This window comes from Primulina huaijiensis, chromosome 2 (genome assembly GCF_012295235.1).
Source record: "Primulina huaijiensis isolate GDHJ02 chromosome 2, ASM1229523v2, whole genome shotgun sequence".
Classification (NCBI taxonomy): Eukaryota; Viridiplantae; Streptophyta; class Magnoliopsida; order Lamiales; family Gesneriaceae; genus Primulina; species Primulina huaijiensis.
This window is the reverse complement of record NC_133307.1, coordinates 3,696,917-3,719,380: the sequence shown is the minus strand read 5'-3', so window position 1 is coordinate 3,719,380 and position 22,464 is coordinate 3,696,917. Positions and strand designations below refer to the sequence as shown.

At 33.8% G+C, this 22,464-nt stretch overlaps 1 protein-coding gene across 1 annotated transcript; it reads right to left on the bottom strand.

The window, feature by feature from the left end:
* Positions 1 to 14,335: 14,335 nt before the first annotated feature.
* On the bottom strand, positions 14,336 to 19,245 carry LOC140964660 (formin-like protein 2). The gene is made up of 4 exons (XM_073424529.1): positions 17,745 to 19,245; positions 17,300 to 17,499; positions 15,900 to 16,144; positions 14,336 to 15,319 (listed from the first exon to the last, which is right to left on the bottom strand). The coding sequence occupies exons 1-4, from the start codon at positions 19,190 to 19,192 to the stop codon at positions 14,489 to 14,491; spliced, it is 2,724 nt and encodes a 907-aa protein (XP_073280630.1). The 5' UTR covers positions 19,193 to 19,245; the 3' UTR covers positions 14,336 to 14,488.
* Between the last annotated feature and the right edge of the window lie 3,219 nt (positions 19,246 to 22,464).

The following is a 22,464-nucleotide window of genomic DNA, read 5'->3' as shown; positions in this document are numbered from 1 at the left end:
AACCTAAACTCGAAAAAATCAGGGATTCCCGTCCCCTTTTCGAGTTTTTCTCGTGAGACCCCAAACCCGTTGGAAAAGTTTTCATCCCTAGTCCCACCTCGATTTATTGCTCAAACGGTTTCTCAAATTTTCTAATTTCTTGATTACAAAATCCTACGGCTGATTCTTTAGTTTAAAAAAAAAGTAGTAATCTCAAATTTAGTTTTATTTATCTATTTTTTTTCTAATATAGTCCTATTTAATTAGAGATTTTAATATTGAAAAGATAACAAACCATTACATAAACAGTCATTAAATAATTGTAAAATGAAAAAAATGTTATTTGTATAATTATATTTCTAATGTGTTAGACTTTATTTAATTGTGGTAATGAGAATCGAAACCAGTAGGAAAGTATAAAATAGCAAAAGCAGAACGTTAGCTAAAACAGAAGCACTCTTATAGCTAAAACAGAAGCAGTACTTATCGAATATTTCTTAGCTAAGCTTAATGCCTAAAAAAAGCAGAAGCAGAAGCGAAACGTAGTCTAAGCAGAAGTAGAACGTAACGTCTTTTGTTTGATCGTTACAAGTCTTAAATGTTACCGTTACTTTACCTAGTACTAGTATTAATTGCACCATTAATGTTGTACGAAGACATTTAACGCTCCTTACTAGTTTTGGTATAAAAAAAATTGATTATTCTGAAGCTTTCTGCATGACCCATTTCGGTGATAAAGCTGATTCACTCAGAATCAAAGAAGCCGTTTTGTTTATAGACGTTGGATTCAAGGTTTCTATATATTAAGGATCAATCTAATATAGAAACAACAACCGATGATTATTCAACAAGCAACACATTCTATGTCCAACGTTATTTGAGCAATCGCAACTACTCTTTATCTTCAATCTCAACATACAGAAAAGTAGCACACTCCTTATAGCAAATATCTGATCTTCTGAGATCATATTGTGATGCTGTTTCTTAATCTCTTCACAAACTATTCACTTTATTACATCTTATTGAGAAGAGTCTGTAATCTGAAAAGAGTCTTTTTAGAACCTTGTTGCATTTATCATATTGTGTTGTGAAACTAAGAGTTTCAGTAGGCGAATGGTAAATCCTACTGAAGTGGATGTGTACAAGAGTTGTACTGTAAAAACCAAAGTCTTTTAGTGATACCTTCTGGAAACAGAAGAAGGGGAGATGTAGAAGATTTCATCTTTGAACTTCCAGAAACAAACAACTGTCTACTCCTGCTGTTTTATTTTCACCTCAAACCATAATATCGTTTCCGCACAAGTTATTGTGATCTGCTGAAAATATATTCGAACAAGATAAGCTATAATCTCTAACAGGATTCTAGAACATTTGCAAAAACATCAAAGAAAAAAAAGAGTTTATTCACCCCCCTCTAAACTCTAAATCGATCCCCAATATAATGAATTTATTAATATGTGTGAAAAACAAACTTATATAATTGTGACGGATATAGTAATATTTTTTTTAAAAAAAATTAATAGTATAGGTATCTTAGTGAGAATACTAGCTATATTTCTTGAAAAAAAACATTTAAATTTCTTGCTATGTGCAATACCCAAATATAAAAGGTAAATTTCTTGCTATGTGGAATACCCAAATAATAATTATTATTATTGACAATCTAAAATAATTATTTAGAAAGATATTATTGACAATCTAAAAATTTATTCTCACACAGCTTGTAATAAATTTTGAAATATTAATAACAATTCTCGTGATTTCTTATCATGGGGTTATTATTTTCGAAATTATATTTAATCAACTTTCGTTGGGTTCAAGATTATTAATCAACAAATATATGAATAATTAATTGGCTATATTATTCAAAAGCATATTCAGTGTAGAAAAATGTTTTATATATAATAAGGTTTACACGTTATTTTTTAGATTACTCTAATGTATTTTTTGAAATTGAATAACGTGTAATCGTGTGTGTAACTCTCATTATATATAATATAATTGTTAAACAAATATCAATTAATAATTTAAAATAAACAAATACTAAAAAATTTAAATATGATATCATGGATTTGAAGCTAAGAATTTCAGATTTTTTTTTTTGTTTATTTTGGGTAAATAATAATAGTTTTATATGGAATGGTCTCACAAATTTAAGGATGAAGTTGGTTCAGGTTTGAACGATGAAATTGAAGGTCGGCATGATATTATTACAGCAAAATAAAACAAAAAGGGTGTACGGAACCCGGGGGAAGGACCACATGGTTTATGCACATCTGAGACCACCACAAGCCCACTTGTTCAATACTTTCTACCAATTTGATCGATTAATAAGATCGATTAATAAGATCCTTTTGATCTCTGAATAGGTATCTTGTAACACTGTTTCACGAATCTTTATATATCAGACGGGTCAACTTTATCGATATTAACAATAAAAAGTAATACTCTTAGCATAAAAAGTAATACTTTTTCATGGATGACCCAAATAAGAGATCCGTCTCACAAAATAGGACCCGTGACACCGTCTCACACAAAAATATTTGACAACATTTTTCTTATTGCAAAGATTGTATGATATGCTTCATAATTAAGTTGGAGAATCTTTGAATATGACGAGGAATTAATGAGCACAGACAAGCCACATGAATATATCGCAATCAGTAGGGTACAAATATTGCAATCACTTACCCGATCATGAGGAAAGACATCGAGTGGTACTTCGATTTTGTCACAAAATTAATTAGAGACATACGGTTAATAATAATAACATGAGAGTGAAAGTTATGATTCTATGTAGGTTATGAAAATTTGATTTTTTTTTTAAAAAAAGAAAAAGAAAAAGAAAGTTATTACGAATTTTGTGTTTTGTTTTTAAAAATAATATTTGTTGGTCTCACGTGCTGTAATTCGAGATAATAAATATGAAAATAAAGAATAAACTGGACACCGAGATTTACGTGGAAAACCCCTAAAAATTATTAGGGTAAAAACCACGGACAAGATGAAAAGAATTCCACTATAATATTTTATGGTGTACAACTCACACACTATGTTTCCAAAGAGAACATACAATCTCTTAATATAGGAGAACAAACACCTCACAAATATTATAGAACTAAGCACTCAAATGCTATAAGATGAGAGAAAACTCGAAAAAGAGATGATATCAAAATGAGGGAGAGGAGCTCTATTTATAGAGCTCCCTGATCACTGTGGAACGCGTTAACGCGTTCTCTTCATTTTTCCAACAAAGCAAACCAAATAAGAATTCTTAGCTGCGTTTTGTTGAATTCTGTGTTGCATGCATTTGTACCTACCTTTATTTAATGCATATTGTCGACATTTCTCTCACTTGGAGATTTGATTGAGAATCAACACATCTCCACACATCCTTTCAATCTTGTCATTATCTGCTGCTTACGTTTCTGTTAGGCCACTTGAGGATCTACACCACTCAAAATTATCGGTGTTTACTTGCTTGATCAGAAAATAAGCTGTGTTATCTTTTTTATGGATCTTCTGCATATCCACACTTCCTTCTTCTACTACTTCCCGTACAAAGTGAAATTGGACTCCAATGTGTTTCGTCCTGGAATGACAGGCTGGATTCCTTGCGATGTGCAAGGCACTCTGACTGTCACAAAACAAAAGAACATTATCTTGTTTGCGTCCGATCTCCTCCAATAACCTTTTAATCCATATTGCCTTCTTGAAAGCTTGAGTAGCTGCCATGTATTATGTCTCTGTTGTAGATAACGCCACAACTGTATGTAGTTTTGAAACCCAGCTTACAGCTATCCATGCAAGTGTAAACACATAACCAATAGTAGATTTCCACTTATCAGGATTACCTGCATAATCTGAATCGACATAGCCCCTGAGTGTAAAATCCGATCCACCATAACATAATGCAGCATTCGAGGTACCCTTAATGTATCTAAGGATCCTCTTAACAGTGCTCCAATGCTCTCGTCTAAGATTCGCCATATACCGACTAACTGCTCCCACTGCTTGAGCAATGTACGGTCTTGTACAGATCATAGCGAACATCAAACTTCCCACTTCTGATGCATATGGTACTCGAGACATCTTCATCCTCTATGCTTCACTGCTAGGACACAATCTCTGAGGATAACTTGAAGTTAACAAGAAGATGGGTCGAAATTGTCTTATTATCTTGCATGTTGAAGCGTTGCAAGACTTTCTTCAAATAATATTTCTGGGAAAGCCAAATCTTTCTGTTACTTCTGTCTCGGTGAACTTGCATCCCTAAAATCTTGTTTGCTGGTCTCAAGTCCTTCATATCAAATTCTTTAGCCAACTGTACTTTCAATCCTTGGATCCGATCTTTTTTTGGGCCTGCTACCAACATGTCGTTCACGTACAACACCAAAATGATATAATCATCACCAGAACTATTGAAATATGTACAAGGGTCTGCACTCAGTCTGTTGTATCCAAGGCTCATGATATAGGAATCAAATTTCTTGTACCAACACCTCGACGCCTATTTGAGACCGTACAGAGATTTGTTCAACCTGCAAACCAAGTTCTCCTTACTTTTTTCCGTAAAACCTTCTGGCTGGAGCATATAGATTTCTTCTTCAAGATCTCCATGAAGAAATGTCGTTTTCACATCTAGCTATTCTAGATGTAGGTCAAACACCACACATAATGCCAACACTACTCTGACTGTTGTAAGCCGAACCACAGGAGAAAATATTTCATTAAAGTCAATGCCTTCTTCCTGAGCATATCCTTTTACCACCAATCTGACACGATACCGCTCCACTTGGTTATTGCCATCACACTTGATCTTATAGACCCATTTGTTTCCAATGGCTTTCCTCCCTCGTGGTAGTGTAACAAGATCCCAAGTTTTATTCATGTCAATGCCTCCAACTCTTCTTGCATTGCTATCATCCACAAGGATACATTCGAGCTTTGAGTAGCCTAATGGAAACTCGATGGCTCACCATCCTCTGATAATAGACAATATGCAATATTGCTTTCAGTGACATAATATGAAAGCCAACCTGGTGGTCTTCTGTCTCGAGTTGACTGCCTCACATTGGAAACTTCAGACTCAACATGTTCTTGTCCTTCGTGCTCTGGTACTGCTTCACAAGAAATTTTACCTCCGTCCGTCTTATTTTCCACCTGAAAAATAGTAGTTTCTGAATTCGATGTGTCTTTGTCTTCCTTTACTTTATCTTCCTCGAAGATAACATCCATGTTGATGACAAGCTTGTGAATAGTAGGATCCCACAAGCGAAACCCCTTTAATCCATCAGCATAACCCAAGAAGATACATTTTCTGGATTTGGAACAACTTCGATCTTTCCTGCTCATTGTACAAAACGTACACAGGACTTCAAAATGTATGGAAATGAGAATAATCTACCGACTTCTAGATCCACATCTCCATCGGAGTCTTCATATCAATCGCCACTGAAGGAGAACGATTGATAATATAAAAATCGATTTTGACAGCTTCCGCCCAAAATGACTTGTCTAGACCTGCAGTCTTCAACATAGCTCTTGTTTTGTCCAACAAGGTTCTATTCATCCGCTCCGCCACTCCATTCTGTTGAGGTAAGTAAGCCATCGTGGACTGTCTTTTGATTCCTTCATGTTGACAATATGCATCGAACTCGTCAATGGTATATTCTCCTCCATTGTCAGTCCTCAAACACTTGATTTTCTTTTCAGAATCAAGTTCAACCCACGCTTTGAAATCTTTGAAGATCTGGAAAACATCTTGTTTCTTCTTGATTGGATACACCCAACATCTCATAGAAAAATCATCAATGAACGAGACAAAGTATCTCGCTCCTCCTAGGGATACAACCGGTGCTTGCCAAACATCCGAATGAATCAGCTCCAATTTGATTTTGCTTTTTGGCAGCAGAAGTGTCAAACTTTAATCTGTGTTGTTTTACTGGTAACACAATGCTCACAAAAATGTAGTAACACTTTTGTAAGTCCCGGCAGCAGCTTCCATTCTGAGAGAATTTTCAACCCTTGTTCTGACATATGCCCGAGCTTTCTATGCCATAACACTGTTAATTCTTCTCCTAGACCAATTGATGCAACAGCTAGTTCTGCCTCTTTGTGTGTTTCTCCCAAAAGTACATACAGATTTGCAGCAACTTTTTCTGCCTTCATAACCACAAGCGCACCATTCACAATTTTCATGACCCCGTTCTCGATACGTGTTTTGCACCCAATATCATCCAATTGCCCCAAGAACAAAAGATTTTTTGTCAGACACTTCACATGTTGTACCTCTTGTATGGTGTGAATGGTGCCATCAAATATTTTAATTTTTATAGTACCGACCCCAGTGATTTTCAAAGTATGGCATTTCCCATTAATACAGATCTTCCTGAAACCGGTTCATCATGATCAAACCATTCTCTCCGAAACTTCATGTGCCACGTCGCTTCTAAATCCATAATGCATGTGTCACAAAATTTGTGCCTGCCTTCTGCAACTGTTGCTGCTTCACTGAATAATATTTCACCATTACCTGAAGTACTAGCCACATTTCCTTGAGAATTTTTTCCGATACGCATACACTCTTTCTTGAAGTGCCCTTTACTGCCACATTTAAAGCAGTAAATATTTTTTTCTTACTTCTCGACTTTGATCTATCTCGTCTTTGGCTCCCACTGGAGTCACGGTCCATAAATCTTCCTCTTATCATCGGCAAAGCCTTTGTCTGCTTAGAAATTACCAGCCTATCTTCCTTATTCTTGCGCCGGCTTTCTTCTCCAAGAACTGCCGTTAAGACATCATCGAATTTTAAAAAGCCCATAAGAATATTGTTGGTTATGTTGATGATAAGTTGATCATATGAATCTGGTAGACTTTGAATTAGAAGCTCCGCACGTTCATTTTCCCCTATTTTATGCACCATGGAAGTAAGTTGGTCAAATAGAGTATTTAATATGTTGATATGGTCGGTCATCGATGAGAATTCCGCCATCCGAAGAGTATAAAGCGTTCTCTTTAGGAAAATCTTGTTGTGTAGTGACTTGACCTCGTACATCTTTGTCAGAGTATCCCAGATAACTTTTGCTATTTTTATCTCAGAGATACTTGACAATACTTCGTCTGTTATAGCCAAGTATAAATTGGCAACATCATTGTCATTCATCTCATTCCACTTTTCATCGTCCGTAATTTCCACCGGTCTATCTCCAATAACAGCCAAGCAATTCTCCTTTCTTAAAACTGTTTGTACCTTTATTTTCCACAGCATAAAATTGCTTCTGTTGAACTTTGCTACCTCGTACCTTCCAGCCATTATGTTTACAACAATTTAATAGACTGAACAAAATAATCCCACCTTAATAAAAAAAATCTCAAAAAATCTTTTCTGATGTGGAAGATTAGTCTAGGCTGCAACCACAGAGCATACTCAAAATTTTAAGAAATTTTAAACCAAGGCTCTAATACCACTTGTTGGTCTCACGTGCGGTAATTTGAGATAATAAATATGAAAATAAAGAATAAAATGGACGCCGAGATTTAAGTAAAAAACCCCTAAAAATTATTAGGGTCAAAACCACTGGCAAGATGAAAAGAATTCCACTATAATGTTTTATGGTGTACAACTCACTCACTGTGTTTCCAAAGGGAACATAAACTCTCTTAATACAGAAGAACAAACACCTCACAAATATTATAGAACTAAGTACTTAAATGCTATGAGATGAGAGAAAACTCGAAAAAATGATGATATCAAAATGAGAGAGGAGAGCTCTATTTATAGAGCTCTCTGATCACTATGGAACGCGTTTTCAGAAAACGCGTTTTCTTCATTTTTCAACATAGCAAACCAAATAAGAATTCCTTGCTGCATTTTGTTGAATTCTTTGCTTCATGCATTTGTCCCCACCTTTATTTAATGTATATTGCCGACAATATATTTTGAACAAACACTTAAATAGATCGTGTCTTTTTAATAGCAAAAATATCATCTAAATTTCTTTTACTGTTTAAAAATAATAGTTGATATATTTGAATGTTAAAAAATAAGAATTGATATATTTGAATGTTGAAAATAAGAATTGTAAATATTGAAAATTAGTGTACGATTATGTATGTAATGATGTATTTATTTTTGGATTATTTCCAAAGAAATTCTATAAATAGATCTCTCAATTTGTGAAGAAAATCACAATTGAGCAGAGAGAAAATTTTATAAAGTGTGTAGTTTAATATATTTTGAGAGTTTGAGATTTTTACTTTTTACTATAAATTTTTACTTTTAACACGTTATCAGGACAATACTCGAAGGTTCGGTTCTCCATATTTTTCCAAGCTCCAAAACACAAGAAAATGTAATAATATTCAAAAGTAAGAGTATTTATTTTACTATTTATTTATTTTTATTGTATATATATTTAATGTAAAATATCATGTTATTATATAAAAGGAGTCTATGACACCTCATTATAATAACGTGATGTGATTACACTGCTTATATAATTTTATTGTGTTATTGTTTAATTATTGTATATATATATATTTGAATAATATTATGTTATTATATAAAAAGAGTCTATGACACCTCATTATAATAACGTGATATGATTATTTCACTATTTAAATATTTTTATTGTGCTATATAATAATTATGTATATATTTGTATAATGTCACAGTATTATATAAAAGGAGTCACTGACACCTCATTATAATATTGTGATATGATATACATAATTATTTAAACATGATTAACATTATATACATCATATTATTATCATAAAATTTACATATACATACATTTATTTTTTTAAGATTTTGTAACGGTCATAAACGGCTAGTTTTTACCCTATAAATATGACTTCACATGCACATTCAATCACTCAAAATTTATTATTCCTCCCTAAAAGATTTTCTTCATCAAAATTTTCGAAAAAGAAGAAGATGACTCTTTCAAGGATATTTTGTATAATTATTTTCGTTATAATACTCACTAGTCTTGTATTTATCGGAGAATATCCGCCTCGTGTTTTTTCTCATTTCTAAGAATGCTTGTACTTATAATTTATCCATTACTTTTTATTGTCATATTAATAAATTTAGATCTTAACTAATAAAATGCATTGTTATTTTTCTAGTACAACCATGTCAAATTTAGCGAAGCTCGAATTTGTTGCGCTCGACATCACAAGAAAAAATTATATGCCATGGACTCTGGATGTAGAAATACATCTTGAGTCATTGGGTCTAAGCGAGACTATTAAAGAAAATGGTATATCTTTATCACAAGAAAAAAGCAAAAGCTATAATATTTTTATAAATGATGTTTTGTATTCACCACAATCGAAAAGAAGTTTTTTGAGTTTTAATGACATATATTCTCATGAATATGATACTCAGACAATAAATGGAGGAAATGAGAAATATATGTGTCTTACCACGTATAAATCAGGAAAGAAATATGTAGTTGAAAAACTATCAATGCTCCCCACTGGATTGCATTATACATATATAAGACCAATTGAATCAAACCTAGTAGTTGATAATTCTTCAATACTGATCAATTGACATGATCGATTAGGACATCTTTGTTCAACAATGATACGAATAATTATAGAAAATACACATGATCATCCACTGAAAGACCAGAAGATCTTTCAAAATAATAAGTTTCAATGCAAAGCATGTTCTCTTGGAAAACTTATTATAAGACCATCGTCATCTAAAATCCAAACTGAATCACCCATATTTCTTGAACGTGTTCAGGGTGATATTTGTGGGCCAATTCATCCATCATGTGGACCATTTAGATATTTTATGGTATTGATCGATGTCTCCGGCAGATGGTCACATGTATATTTATTATCAACTCAGAATGTGGCATTTGCAAGATTACTTGCTCAAATAATAAAATTGTGGAATCAATTTCTCGATCATACGATCAAGAAAATTAGACTTGATAATGCTGGTGAATTTACTTCCCAGACTTTCAATGATTATTGTATGTCAATGAGAATCACTGTTGAACATCATTTTGCTAATGTACATACACAAATTGGATTAGTTGAATCATTGATTAAATGTCTATAACTGAATGCTAGACCAATGATTATGAAAACAAAACTCCTTGTTTCTATATGGGGACATGCAATTTTGCATGCTGATGCATTGATTCGCATCAGACCAAGTGCATATCATAAATACTCTCCATTGCAGCTTGCATTTGGTAAAGAACCAGACATTTCTCATTTGAGAATTTTTGGATGTATGGTATATGTGCCTATTGCACCGCCTCAACGAACAAAAATGTGACCTCAAAGAAAGATCGGAATTTATGTTGGTTATGATAGCCCATCAATAATTCAATATCTTGAACCTCAGACAGACGACGAATTTACAGCACGTTTTGCTGATTGTCATTTTAATGAGGAAATCTTTCCAACGTTAGGGGGAGAAAAGAAACATATCGAAAAGAAAATTACATGGTATACATCATCATTGTTACATCTGGATCCAAGAACTAAACAATGTGAAAAAGATGTAAAAAAAATTGTGCAGTTGCAAAGAATAGCAAATCAGATACCAGATGCATTTGCAGACACAAAAAGGGTAACTAAATCATATATACATGTTGTAAATGCCCCTACACGAATTGAAATTCCAAAGAAACAAATTGAAGACACTCATGATGTCATTAAACGCTTGAAGCGTGGAAGGCCAATTGGTTCCAAGGATAAAAATCCTCGAAAAAGAAAAATCATAGAGAAACACGATGATCACAAAATAGAGAATGATATTCCGACAGAAATACATGATGATGAAAATGTTCCGTCAGAACCACAAACTGATGAGAATCGTGAAATCTCTATCAATTATATTAATAATGGAAAAATATGGAACCGAAAAGATACAAAAAAAATTGATGAGATATTTTCTTACAATGTGGCATTTGACGTCATAAATGACAATGTAAATCATGAACTAAAATCATTTGGTGAATGTAAAAATCGACAAGACTGGATAAAATGGAAAGACGTTATCCAGGTTGAATTGGATTCGCTAAATAAGCGTAACGTTTTTGGGCCTCTAATCCTTACACCTGAAAGTGTAAAACCTGTTGGTTACAAATGGGTTTTTATTCGAAAACGAAATGAGAAAAATGAAATAGTAAGATATAAAGCTTGACTTGTTGCACAAGATTTTTCTCAAAGACCTGGAATTGATTATGAAAAAACGTTATATCCTGTTATGGATGTAATAACGTTTCGGTATTTGATTGGTTTGGCGGTATCTGAAAATTTAGAAATGCGTCTTATAGATATTGTCACAGCTTACTTATACGGATCACTTGATAGTAATATATATATATAAGAAAACAACATCCGGATGTGTAATTATTGTTGTATATGTTGATGATTTAAACATCATTGGAACGAATAAAGAAATTCAAGAATTTGTGTCGTACTTGAAGGAAGAATTCGATATGAAAGACTTTGGAAAAACAAAGTATTGTCTGGGTTTGCAAATTAATTACAGAGAATGTGAAATATTTGTTCACCAGTCAAATTATAAAGAAAAAGTCCTTAAACGTTTTAATATGGATAAATCAAATCTTTTAAGTACTCCAATGATTGTTAGATCATTAAACATAGAAAAAGATCAATTTCATCCATGTGAAGATGATAACGTTATTCTTGGTCCAGAAGTACCATATCTAAGTGCTATCGGTGCCCTTATGTATCTTGCAAATTATACAAGACCTGATATATCTTTTGCTGTAAATTTATTGGCAAGATTTAGCTCATATCCAACAAAAAGACACTGGAATGGAATTAAACATATATTCTGTTATCTACTAGGAACGACAAACTTGTGACTTTTGTATTCAAAAGATACAAATCAAAGCATAATTGGTTATGCTGATGCTGGGTATTTATCTGATCCACATAAAGCACGTTCCTAAACCAAATATGTATTTACTCATGGAGGCACTGCAATTTCTTGGCGTTCACAGAAACAAACACTTGTAACAACTTCATCAAATCACGCCGAGAAGCACTACATGAAACAAGCCGTGAATGTGTGTGGCTAAAATCAATGACCGAACATACCCAAATCTCATGCGGATTATCATGCGACAAGAAGCATGTGATACTATATGAAGATAACGCTGCATGTGTTGCTCAAATGAAAGAATGATACCTAAAAAGCGACAGAACTAAACATATTCCTCCTAAATTCTTCGCATTCACCCAAGAGCTTGAGAAGAATAAAGATATTGATATTCGTTACATTCAATCAAGTGAAAACTCATCATATCTTTTCACAAAGGTACTTCCTACGACAATTTTCAGAAAGCATATATATAACATTGGGATGTGCAATCTACGAAATTTGTGAAGAATCGTTCGTGTTAACATGATGGGGAGTTTACGTGACCACACTCTTTTTCTCTTACTATGGTTTTTATCACAATGGATTTTTCCTAGTAAGGTTTTTAACGAGACAGTATAAAAACACTTAATGAAGACAATCATTATATCATGATCATAATCACAAGGGGAAGTGTTGAAAAATAATAGTTGATATATTTGAATGTTGAAAAATAAGAGTTGATATATTTGAATGTTGAAAATAAAAGTCGTAAATATTGAAAATTAGTTTGTGATGATGTATTTAATGATGTATTTATTTTTGAATTATTTCCAAAAAAATTCTATAAATAAGTCTCTCAATTTGTGAAGAAAATTACAATTGAGTAGAGAGAAAATTTCATAAAGTATGTAATTTAATATATTTTGACAGTTTGAGATTTTTACTTTTTACCATAAATTTTTTTACTTTTAATATTTACAAATTTTTTGATTTGATTGTATCATTTTTTCCAACTTATTTTCACCTTTTGTAAAGCATGTTATTCGAAGAAGGCCTAGAGATTTTTTTGGGCCCTCCAAATCTTTAGATAATTGAATTTAATTGCTATAATTTAAAAATTAAAATAATTTTTTTTAATCTAAAATTAATGTATAATTTAATTTTTTTTGGGACCTCTTTTGAAGCTTGGCCCTGAGATGGTCAGGTCCATTCCAACCATTTTCACAATCTAAAAATTATGACCGTTGATCGATAAAAGATGAACGATTCACATGTTACGATAAATTTTGATTGTTTAAAAGGTTCTTATTAAATTAATTGCAGGAAACTAATTATTATTTATATTATATTATTAAAGTTGAGGACTTAAATAATTTTGGTGTCGTAATATTTTTTATAAAAAAAATACAATTTTTATCTAATTAAGAAAAATTTCATTAAATTTAATAAAAAAATCATAAAACATAGTTTATTAAATTTGTATCTCGTCTATGTCTAACATATCTTAATAAATAAAATATATATCTTTATTTGTATTTTTGAATTTTAAATTATCTTATCTTTTATAACACACAAATATTATTATACCAAACCATTTTTTATATTTTTAATTTTGAATATAATATCTAAAGTTTTTTACAAAAAGTTATTTAAAAAAATTTATATGTATGCGTGTGAATGGGTGTGCTAGTGCTTATGATGTTTGAGAATTTGTAAATGTCTGTCAATTTTGATAGGTATTATTTGTTATGTACGAGACGAACTTGTTGAATCTTTAGATTCACTGGTTCGATTGGTACTTTTGGTATTTTTTTCATACTTTAAGTTATAATAATAATAATAATAATAATAATAATATTTATACTATTAATTAAAATTAATCCTTCTATAATAACAAACTTTTGGTATCTTATTGAAAAGTTGTTATAGTTCAAAAAAAACATCTTTTTAACTATTCCACATTTATCATTTTATCTTATATTTATATTATCTTATACAATTTCAATTTTAAAAATTGATAACTAAATTGTTTAACAAAAACTTGTGTGAGACGGTCTCACGTGTCGTAATTTGTGAGACGGATCTCTTATTTGGATCATCCATGAAAAAATATTACTTTTTATGCTAAGAGTATTATTTTTTATCGCGAATATCGGTAGAGTTAACCCGTCTCACAGATAAAGATTCGTGAGACCGTCTCACAAGACACCTATTCAAATTGTTTAGAAAGGAAAAAATAAATAAAATCTACTTCTTTTTATATTTTTTTACACATTACCACGATATGCTAATATATATTATTTATTATAATAATGTGCTCTGGATGCGAAAATTTCCTCGGAAATAATATTCATAAGAACACCGACGACGACGACGGCGGCGATGGCGGCATCAGTACTGATAGTGGGTGTTGTGATCATATAATAACACCAAGCAAGTTGCTGGAACAATATATGGCTAATGAGAAAGTGAAGAAAAATGATGAACTTTCGAAGCCAATTACATGTTATTTACTTTCGAATTTTACACACATTATATTACACATGTACCGATCCAAAAATCTTCTGCATACAAATTCTTAAATGAAGCGACAGAAATCTGAAAGTGTTATTCGACTACATGACATGACACAAGCGGCTAAGTCGATGACGAGCTTTCCCCATCCGAAGAACTATACTGTGGACTTCCATTTAATCTCGGAAACACTCGAGGAAGGCATGGATTAGTTGGTATCTGGATTTGCGACCCCGAGTTTGAGTTTACCATCGCACGCTCGTTTATCTTGCCAACATCCTTACACACATTATCGAGGATGGATAGAAAGTCCCTTACAATGACAAATAACCAAAAAGACCGAGTGTCTTCCTTAGCTGAGTCACCATGGAAAAACTCAGTTAACCCCTTCACCATCGAGAGAGCTATGCCTTCTTGTGCTTGAATGCGTGCTATTTCTGACTCTGCCTTGTTCAAAAACTCATTCGTATGGCAAGCAAACTTTCCAGTGTCATCCTTTGAGGCGACCTCTTCATGGAGTTTCAAGACTTCGGTGACATTGGAAATTCCAGTAACTAGCTTGGTAACATCGTTACCAAGAACGTTGGCATCCATAGAAGCTGCTTTTTTCACATTTGTCAGTTCCCCACTCAGCCCAGAAACTACTTGAAGGCCAATCTTTCGAAATTCAACTTCATCACGGAGTGTGGGCTGCTGACTTTTTTCAGATTCTGTATTGTGATCGACACCTGAAAGACGGGCACCCTCTGTCCTAATGATTTCTTGGACTACAAAATGTAAAAGGGTCGTTTTCCCATCCGCCCCCTTAACATCTACAAGCTTCAGAAGAGCATGGAGATCGAATGCATGGGCATCCCCTCGATTGGTGCCAACATTCATGCGATTACCTGTCTTCAGCACTGCTTCCAAAAGTTTGCGGAACATCCTGCTGCTCTTCAATTCCTTGCAAGCCGACTGTAAGGAAATAGAAATATAGATATTTTACTTTGATGTGGAATTATTTATTCTTGGGATATAAATCAGCATTTAGCCGCCTTATTGAGGATCGCTTCAGACAAAAATTGTATGCTCCACAAGTAAAAGTGTACGGTCCATTACACAGCATTCCACACAAGTATTGATTTTGATCATCGGGCAAGGTGTGCTTGAAATTCAGAAGTTCAACAAAAAAGGGTGTTGAAGTAAAATAAAATAGCACGTGCACCATACGGGGAAAAAAGAAAAACTGGTTAATTCCAGATTATTATACTTGAAATTTGGACTGTTAAGTTGCCGCAACTATCTCGGTCCAACCCCGTTCGGATCTACTCTTCGTGCAAAGCATTCGCAATGAGCAAATTTGTAATGGTGTTTTAATTATTTTCCTAGATCGATAATGAAGAGCATGCTAGCATCACGTGGCAAACGTCCAATCTGACAGAAGTGACAGTGTAAGAGGCTAAGCTTCATTTGATCCTTGAAACGTAAGTAAAAGTTTAAAATGCACAAGGCCAGGTTGTTTCGTCACAGTAATATGTGAGATGACTCGATTTACCTCTAACGTCTCGAATGACCTGTTCAGGTACTCAACTTCCGACTCAAAACTGGCCATGTAAAGCATGGCATCCACTCTCTTGAATGCAAATGGTATGTCAAGCAATGCCTTGAGAAATGTCTCTGCGGTGCCAAGCTTGAATGGTGATTCTTCCATTAGATCCTTCAATTTCCGTTCCTCCTCCTTAGTAGGAGCCATCTTTAATAAACTTTCGAGAAGCTCGGTACCAAGTGTATCAGCATTACCTGTTCCATCGAGTCCCCCCAAAGACCATTACGTTCAGAACTTTTAAAACATTGTAAAGGGCAGCTTCAATGGAGAAATTGAGGACTAATAACCCTTTCTATCAAGAAAATATGACAATGGAATTCATAACAAATAAAGAACCAGTGCCATCTCACACAGTTGTACATTAACCAAACAGATAGCAAAGAAAATTGTCCTAAATAGCCAAGAGCAATGCAAGAACACTTCGCTGATATCTAAACATTGTTAGGAATGATAACAAATCCCTCTTCTTGAAAAGTGAGAAAAAATGAGACTAATCAGTAAGTTAGAATATTTTTTCAAACAATGAATTAATACTAGTCCCTAATCACCAGGCATCTCTATCAATAAAAGTATTGAAGTAAAGAGCTGATGATCCTAAATTGAACATTTCATTTACGAACAAGTAAAAGATTATCCGCTCATAGTCAATGGAAGACCTATCAATTGGTTATGTGACCCGAGCTCAGTCCAATTTAAAATTTAATACTTCTGGACCAAGCTCGGCGCGATAAAGATGACATACACGCGGCCAATACTCAAACTCACAAAATTGTTCAGATTTCGGGCAAAATACTCAAGCCCAAACTCAACTCCACTCACAGTTATATCAGACTCAGATCAATTTTCATCGAGCTGGCTGAGGTTGGGTTGGTCCGATCCAATTGACTATCCTAGTTGAATCAAAGGAAAAAGGACAGTGGATAATGTGCGCAACCAACTTTCTCGATGGCAAGACTCTGTCATCTTGGTTGTTTGGTCTCGACTTCGAGACAAATCTTTCTAAAGTTCATTCCATATATTCAAAGAGCCTACAATGTTTTGACATCAACATATAGACTCTCATTCTTCTTTCCCTCCCTTAAAAAGTAAAAATTCAATTGCTTGCCATAGAGAACACCAGAAAAGGAAAAGAAACACCAACCAATGTACTACTCGTACAAACAAAGCCAAAACAAAAATATCATTTTTGGATTAACCAACTATGTTAAATTTGTGGACAGGAGCTGGAAGCTAAAGGTGTGTAAACCTGGACCACAAACAGTCCAAATTGAGCTAAATTGAGTCAATACCAGGCACAAATAACAGTGTTAGACGTGCGATCAAAACACAGAAGGAGAGAAGAAAACCACCTTCCACGAGTGCTTCACAAACTTCATCTACAGTAACATTAAGCGCCCGCAACAATATAGCAATATTTTGGGACTTCTTCGGATCAAGCACCATATTTTTTTGACTCGTGTCAGGGAAAATCTGGCACCCGACGGTGTTCTTTGCATTCATATTGGAAGAGTTCGCGGGGAACAGTGTCTCGATCATTTCCTCATTCAACCTACAATAAGATTCATGTTCCAAATAGCTTGACAAAGAAAACCTTAAAAACAACCTCAAGTTACGGAAAATTGAAGGTTAAAATATTATTCCTAACACAGAGGAATATCCTACTAAAAACTACTTAAAAACAATAATCTGTACTAGGATCATGGCAGATCTTACACAAAATCAAGCCCACAAAAAAAAAATTTATCAGGAGCAAGAATGATAAAAAAAAAGTCCAGAAAGTCAAGAAAATCTTACTGAAAGGAACTGGATTTCATCTGATCCCAAACCATTGTCCTATCGGAACTAGTTCTTACTTTATCCCAGTGCAAAGGCTTCAGCTTTGGCTTAACATTTTCCTCATTCCCTCCTTCCAAATTCGACGAACTGCGTTTCCCTTCGTCCACATTCTGAACAACTTTCAGAGACGGGGCAAGCAGCTCCGGCGGTCCACTTTGTGGAACTGATTCCCACAACCTTTCCGGAGGCGGCGGTGCCTGAGGAGGTGACGGCACATACTCTACACCGGGACAATCTGACGAGTAATCGGGAGTGTGTCCATCCGAGGAGGAAATTGCCGAAAACACTCTCGGCTGCCGTGCCGGTGGAGGAGGAATAAACCGCGATAGAACAGGTGGGAAACTCACTAAACTGTCCGGAGATTTCGACTCTACACTTAGCGGGCTACAAGAATTCAATACGACTGACGGGCTACCATCAGATGATAAAGAGTTTCTTGAAGAATTATCGTTCGTTGATATAAAGATTCTTCCTTTTAAATCATTTCCACTATTATTAAAAGTGTTGACATGGGGGAATGCTCCTTCATTGTTTCCTGTGGACCCTCCAGGAGAAAAGAACACTTCCGCGTCTTCTTTTTCACTGCCATTATCATTTCCTTCTCCTTCCGAAGAAGAACTCAAACGGGCATTGTCATACACTCGGTTGGCGTGCTCGCGCGGCAATGGAGGGAGGGGCTGGAGCTCCGGCGAGCCGAGCCTTTGATAGTTAAGAGATGCAGCAGCTAAAGGAGGGGCTTTTATCTCATTTAGTTCGGAAGTTGAGCTACCATTGGCGTCACGTGAGCTGACAAGCGTGCCGAGGTAGAGAAACTCAGAGGAGTTCGAGGAAGCGGTGTAGCGAGGAAGCGGCGGCGGGTACTTGGAAGTTGTGGTAGCGGATGTGTCGGAGGGAGTGGTGTTGGGAGGAAAAAGGGGACGTTTTTCAGTTCTCTGGTTATGGCGGTGGTGGCAACAGCGGTGAAGGAAGACGGACAAAGCCAAAAGGACTACGGAGAGGAGTGAGACGGACAGTACGAGCAAAATGAGTTTGGTGGGCTTGTGGGAAGTGGGTGAGGAAGAAGAAGGGAGGACCAGGGAGGAGATATTGGCAGGGAACGTGGGGAATGCGGTGGTGGAAGGCGGCGGAGGTGGCGGCGGCGGCGGGGAATAGTAAACCGGGAAGAATGGGTTCTGAGTGGCAGTGTCAGGGGGATAGAGCGCGGAGAAGGGATATGTGAGGGGTGGTTGGCCTACTGGTTGAGGGGAGGGAGAGGAGAAGGGCGGTTGAGAAATGGTGGCTGCGGGGGTGGGAGGGAGAAGTTGGTCTACCGGGAAAAGGGGCTGGTGGAGTATACGCCGGTTGGCGGCGGCGGTGGTGACGGTGAGGATGGAAAGAGCAATGGTTGGAAGGTATAAATGGAGCATATTTGCTATTGTTGTGTTCAGAAAGAGTGAAGAAGAAGATGAAAGTTTGGGTGGAATGTAAAATTTTAAAATAATATATTTAAATGTGTATTTTATAATTACTATTCTTCAAACAAAATATTACTATATTTATATATATAAATATTATATTATATAATTATGAATATATACATTTTATAAATGATGTGCGTGTGAACTTAAATTTGACTAAAACAAGGTAATTGTAAGAAGCGTGCAACTTTCTTTCCATTTTCGCAAAAATTTGTGTGAAATAGTCCCACATATCGTATTTTGTGAGACAGATCTCTTATTTAGGTCATCCATAAAAAAATATTACTTTTTATGCTAAGAGTGTTACTTTTTATTGTGAATATCGGTAGGATTGACTCGTTTTACAGATAAAAATTCGTTACACCGTCTCACAAGATACATATTCTTTGATTTATTAAACATACGGTACCAACTCCTAAATCCTGCCATTTTGTATTTTGGGCAAACCCTCTCATATAAGAGGATTCAAATGAAAAAATAAAAGGGAAAAAAATTGGTTTGATTTTTATGTTTTAGATTAGATTTTTTCGATTAAATATTTTGATTATTATAAACAAAATTTAGATCTTTTAATTACGTTATTTTAAATAAATAAATAAAGGTAATTTACTTTTTTTAAAAAAATACTTTGCATATTCAAATATATATTAGAAGTGTATTTTAAAACACAAAATCTTTTGTGATATGATCTCACATGTTAATTTTATAGGATGAATCTCCTATTTGGGTCATCCATAAAAAAATATTATTTTTTATGTCAAGAGTAATATTTATTATTGTAAATATGAACAGATTTGACTCGTCTCATAGATAAAAATATATAAGACCGTCTCATAAAATACATGTTTTTTCAATGTAGCACCTTTTGTTAAATATTATATGATGTAGTCTTTTGTAGGTCGAAAATCCTTATATATCTTTTGTTTATCATTTTCTCCAATGAAGGTAATTACTGTGATTTAATAAAATAATTTTTTTAAAAAAATAATTAAATTCATTTATCTAATTTTGCATCTGATCGCTTGTCGTTTTACCAAAACTTATAATTGGTAGTGAAAGTGCAACTCATATCTTTTTAAATTGCACAACAGTTCAAACAATACATTTTGATTGTTCTATCCAGCATGGATAATTATTACAATAAACAATATTCATCTCAATAATTGTACCCTTTACGATCAATGTGAATTGAACCATTGACATTGACTCTGATATCAATTGTAGGACTGAGCGCTTAATGTTTTACTAAAAACAATAATTTGTGGTAACAATGTAATTCAAATTTTTTAAACCGTACAACAGTTCAAGAATAATGTTTCGATTGCTCTGTTCAGCAAAAATAATTATTTTACCCAAAAACTTTCATTAAAAATATTTCATAAAAAAAATGGATTAGTCAAAATATAGTAAAAAAAAAATATGGATGTGGACAATCTCCAACTAATACGCATAAAATTGTATTCCATCATAAATTTTTTTCCGACAACTTAAATATTAAGATAATGTTTGTAAAATAGTATGTTTTTATCTAAATGATTAAATTTATAGATTATAAAAGAAGAGGGGAAAAAATAATAAATAAATAGTATTTAAAAATTAAATTTGAAAGTTGATTTTTTCAAGGTAAAGTATTCGATAAATAAATTATAAGGAGATTTTTGTGAGCAATACAATTATGGTTGACATTTATAATTCGACGTCCCTATTGATAACAACTTTTGGTGTTTCGACTGACCTCTTCATGGCAACAGTTGGTTTTTCGTATGACTCTTATCAACTTGTATAAATAAAGGATGTACCAAGGCCAAAATACACACCAGCAAACATCCACTTCCCCTGTATTTGTGCCTCTTATTTCTCTCCTGCGAAAATTGCTTATGTTCATGCGTATTCCGCTGATAAAGTTCAGGTAATCTTTCATTCGCCAGCGTAGTGATTTGTGTTACATCATTGTAGGTCTGTTCGTTGTATCATGGGAAACAGACAAGGTTGCTGGTCTGCCCGTTGCTACATCACAAGCACATATCGGATGAGACGAATCTATTTTAAAGACATTATACTTCGCACATGTCTCGGTTTGGTTTAATTTAGCTTTGGTCTGTCGCATTTTCTTCTCATATTGTTTATTGGTTTTTTTACGAAAGTTTTCTGTACTTTATCGTTTGATATATTTTGTAACAACATGATCACTATATTTTTATCAAATAAATCAATTTTGTATAAATTATCTAGTTGAGTCTCTTTTTATGATTTATTTATTTACAATTTTAGTTTTATGGTTTACTCGCTTTCCCGGTAAAATGGATAAACTGGGAGATCATGTATAACTGAAGGGGCGCATTGAAAATAAAAGAAGTTGAGGGAGTTTAAAGCAATTTTTCCATTTGCTTTCTACTGTCGAATCTGCTCCATGGAATGTCAAATCCATCTGTCTTTTACCGGTAATAAAAGGGGGAATTTAATGGAGACTTTTGGGTTAACTTTCTTTAAATAATTAGGCATATTTTTTTTTAAAAAAAATTAATTTGTCTGGTTTCCACTTGTCACTTTTTATATCAAGTAGGTCTCTCATTAGACGATCTCATAAATCTTTATTTGTGAGACGGATCAACTTTACTGATATTAACAATAAAAAGTAATAATCTTATCATAAAAAGTAATATTTTTTCATGGATGATCCAAATAAGATATTTGTCTCACAAAATACGATCTGTGAGACTGTCTCACACAATTTTTTGACTTTTATATATTGATTATTGGAAACTTAACTAAACATGTCTAAATAAATTTATGTGAGACGATTTTATGATATTATTTTATGATATAAATCTTTTATTTAACTCATTCATTGAAAAGTATTGAATATGGTTGACATATCTCACGGATCTGTCTCACAAGAGACTTACTAGATGAAAAAATCAAATTAAGCTATATTTTATTTTTACTCGATTTGTAGTCAATCATTGTTTGAATCGATTTTCTAAAACAATTATAACAAAAATTTTAAAAAATTACGACGATGTCGCTACATCATTTAGAAAGAGTGACGTAAACTTCTTCGAACAATTTGGTTCGAATTGAACTTCGTTCCAAGAAACGAGTTAATTAATGTAATTTATTATAAAACAACCAAATCGGTCGAATCTTCTTCCTGAAAACATAACTTGGTCTAAACAAATTGATACACAAGAACAAAAATAAAAAAACACATATGTTGTCTG

Coding starts and splice junctions, on each gene's coding strand:
- LOC140964660 (XM_073424529.1), bottom strand. CDS start 19,192: ATGCTCCATTTATACCTTCCAACCATTGCTCTTTCCATCCTCACCGTC. Junction 16,145..17,299: donor TTGTGAAGCACTCGTGGAAG/GTGGTTTTCTTC, acceptor TCGATGGAACAG/GTAATGCTGATACACTTGGT. Junction 15,320..15,899: donor GGTCATTCGAGACGTTAGAG/GTAAATCGAGTC, acceptor ATTTCCTTACAG/TCGGCTTGCAAGGAATTGAA.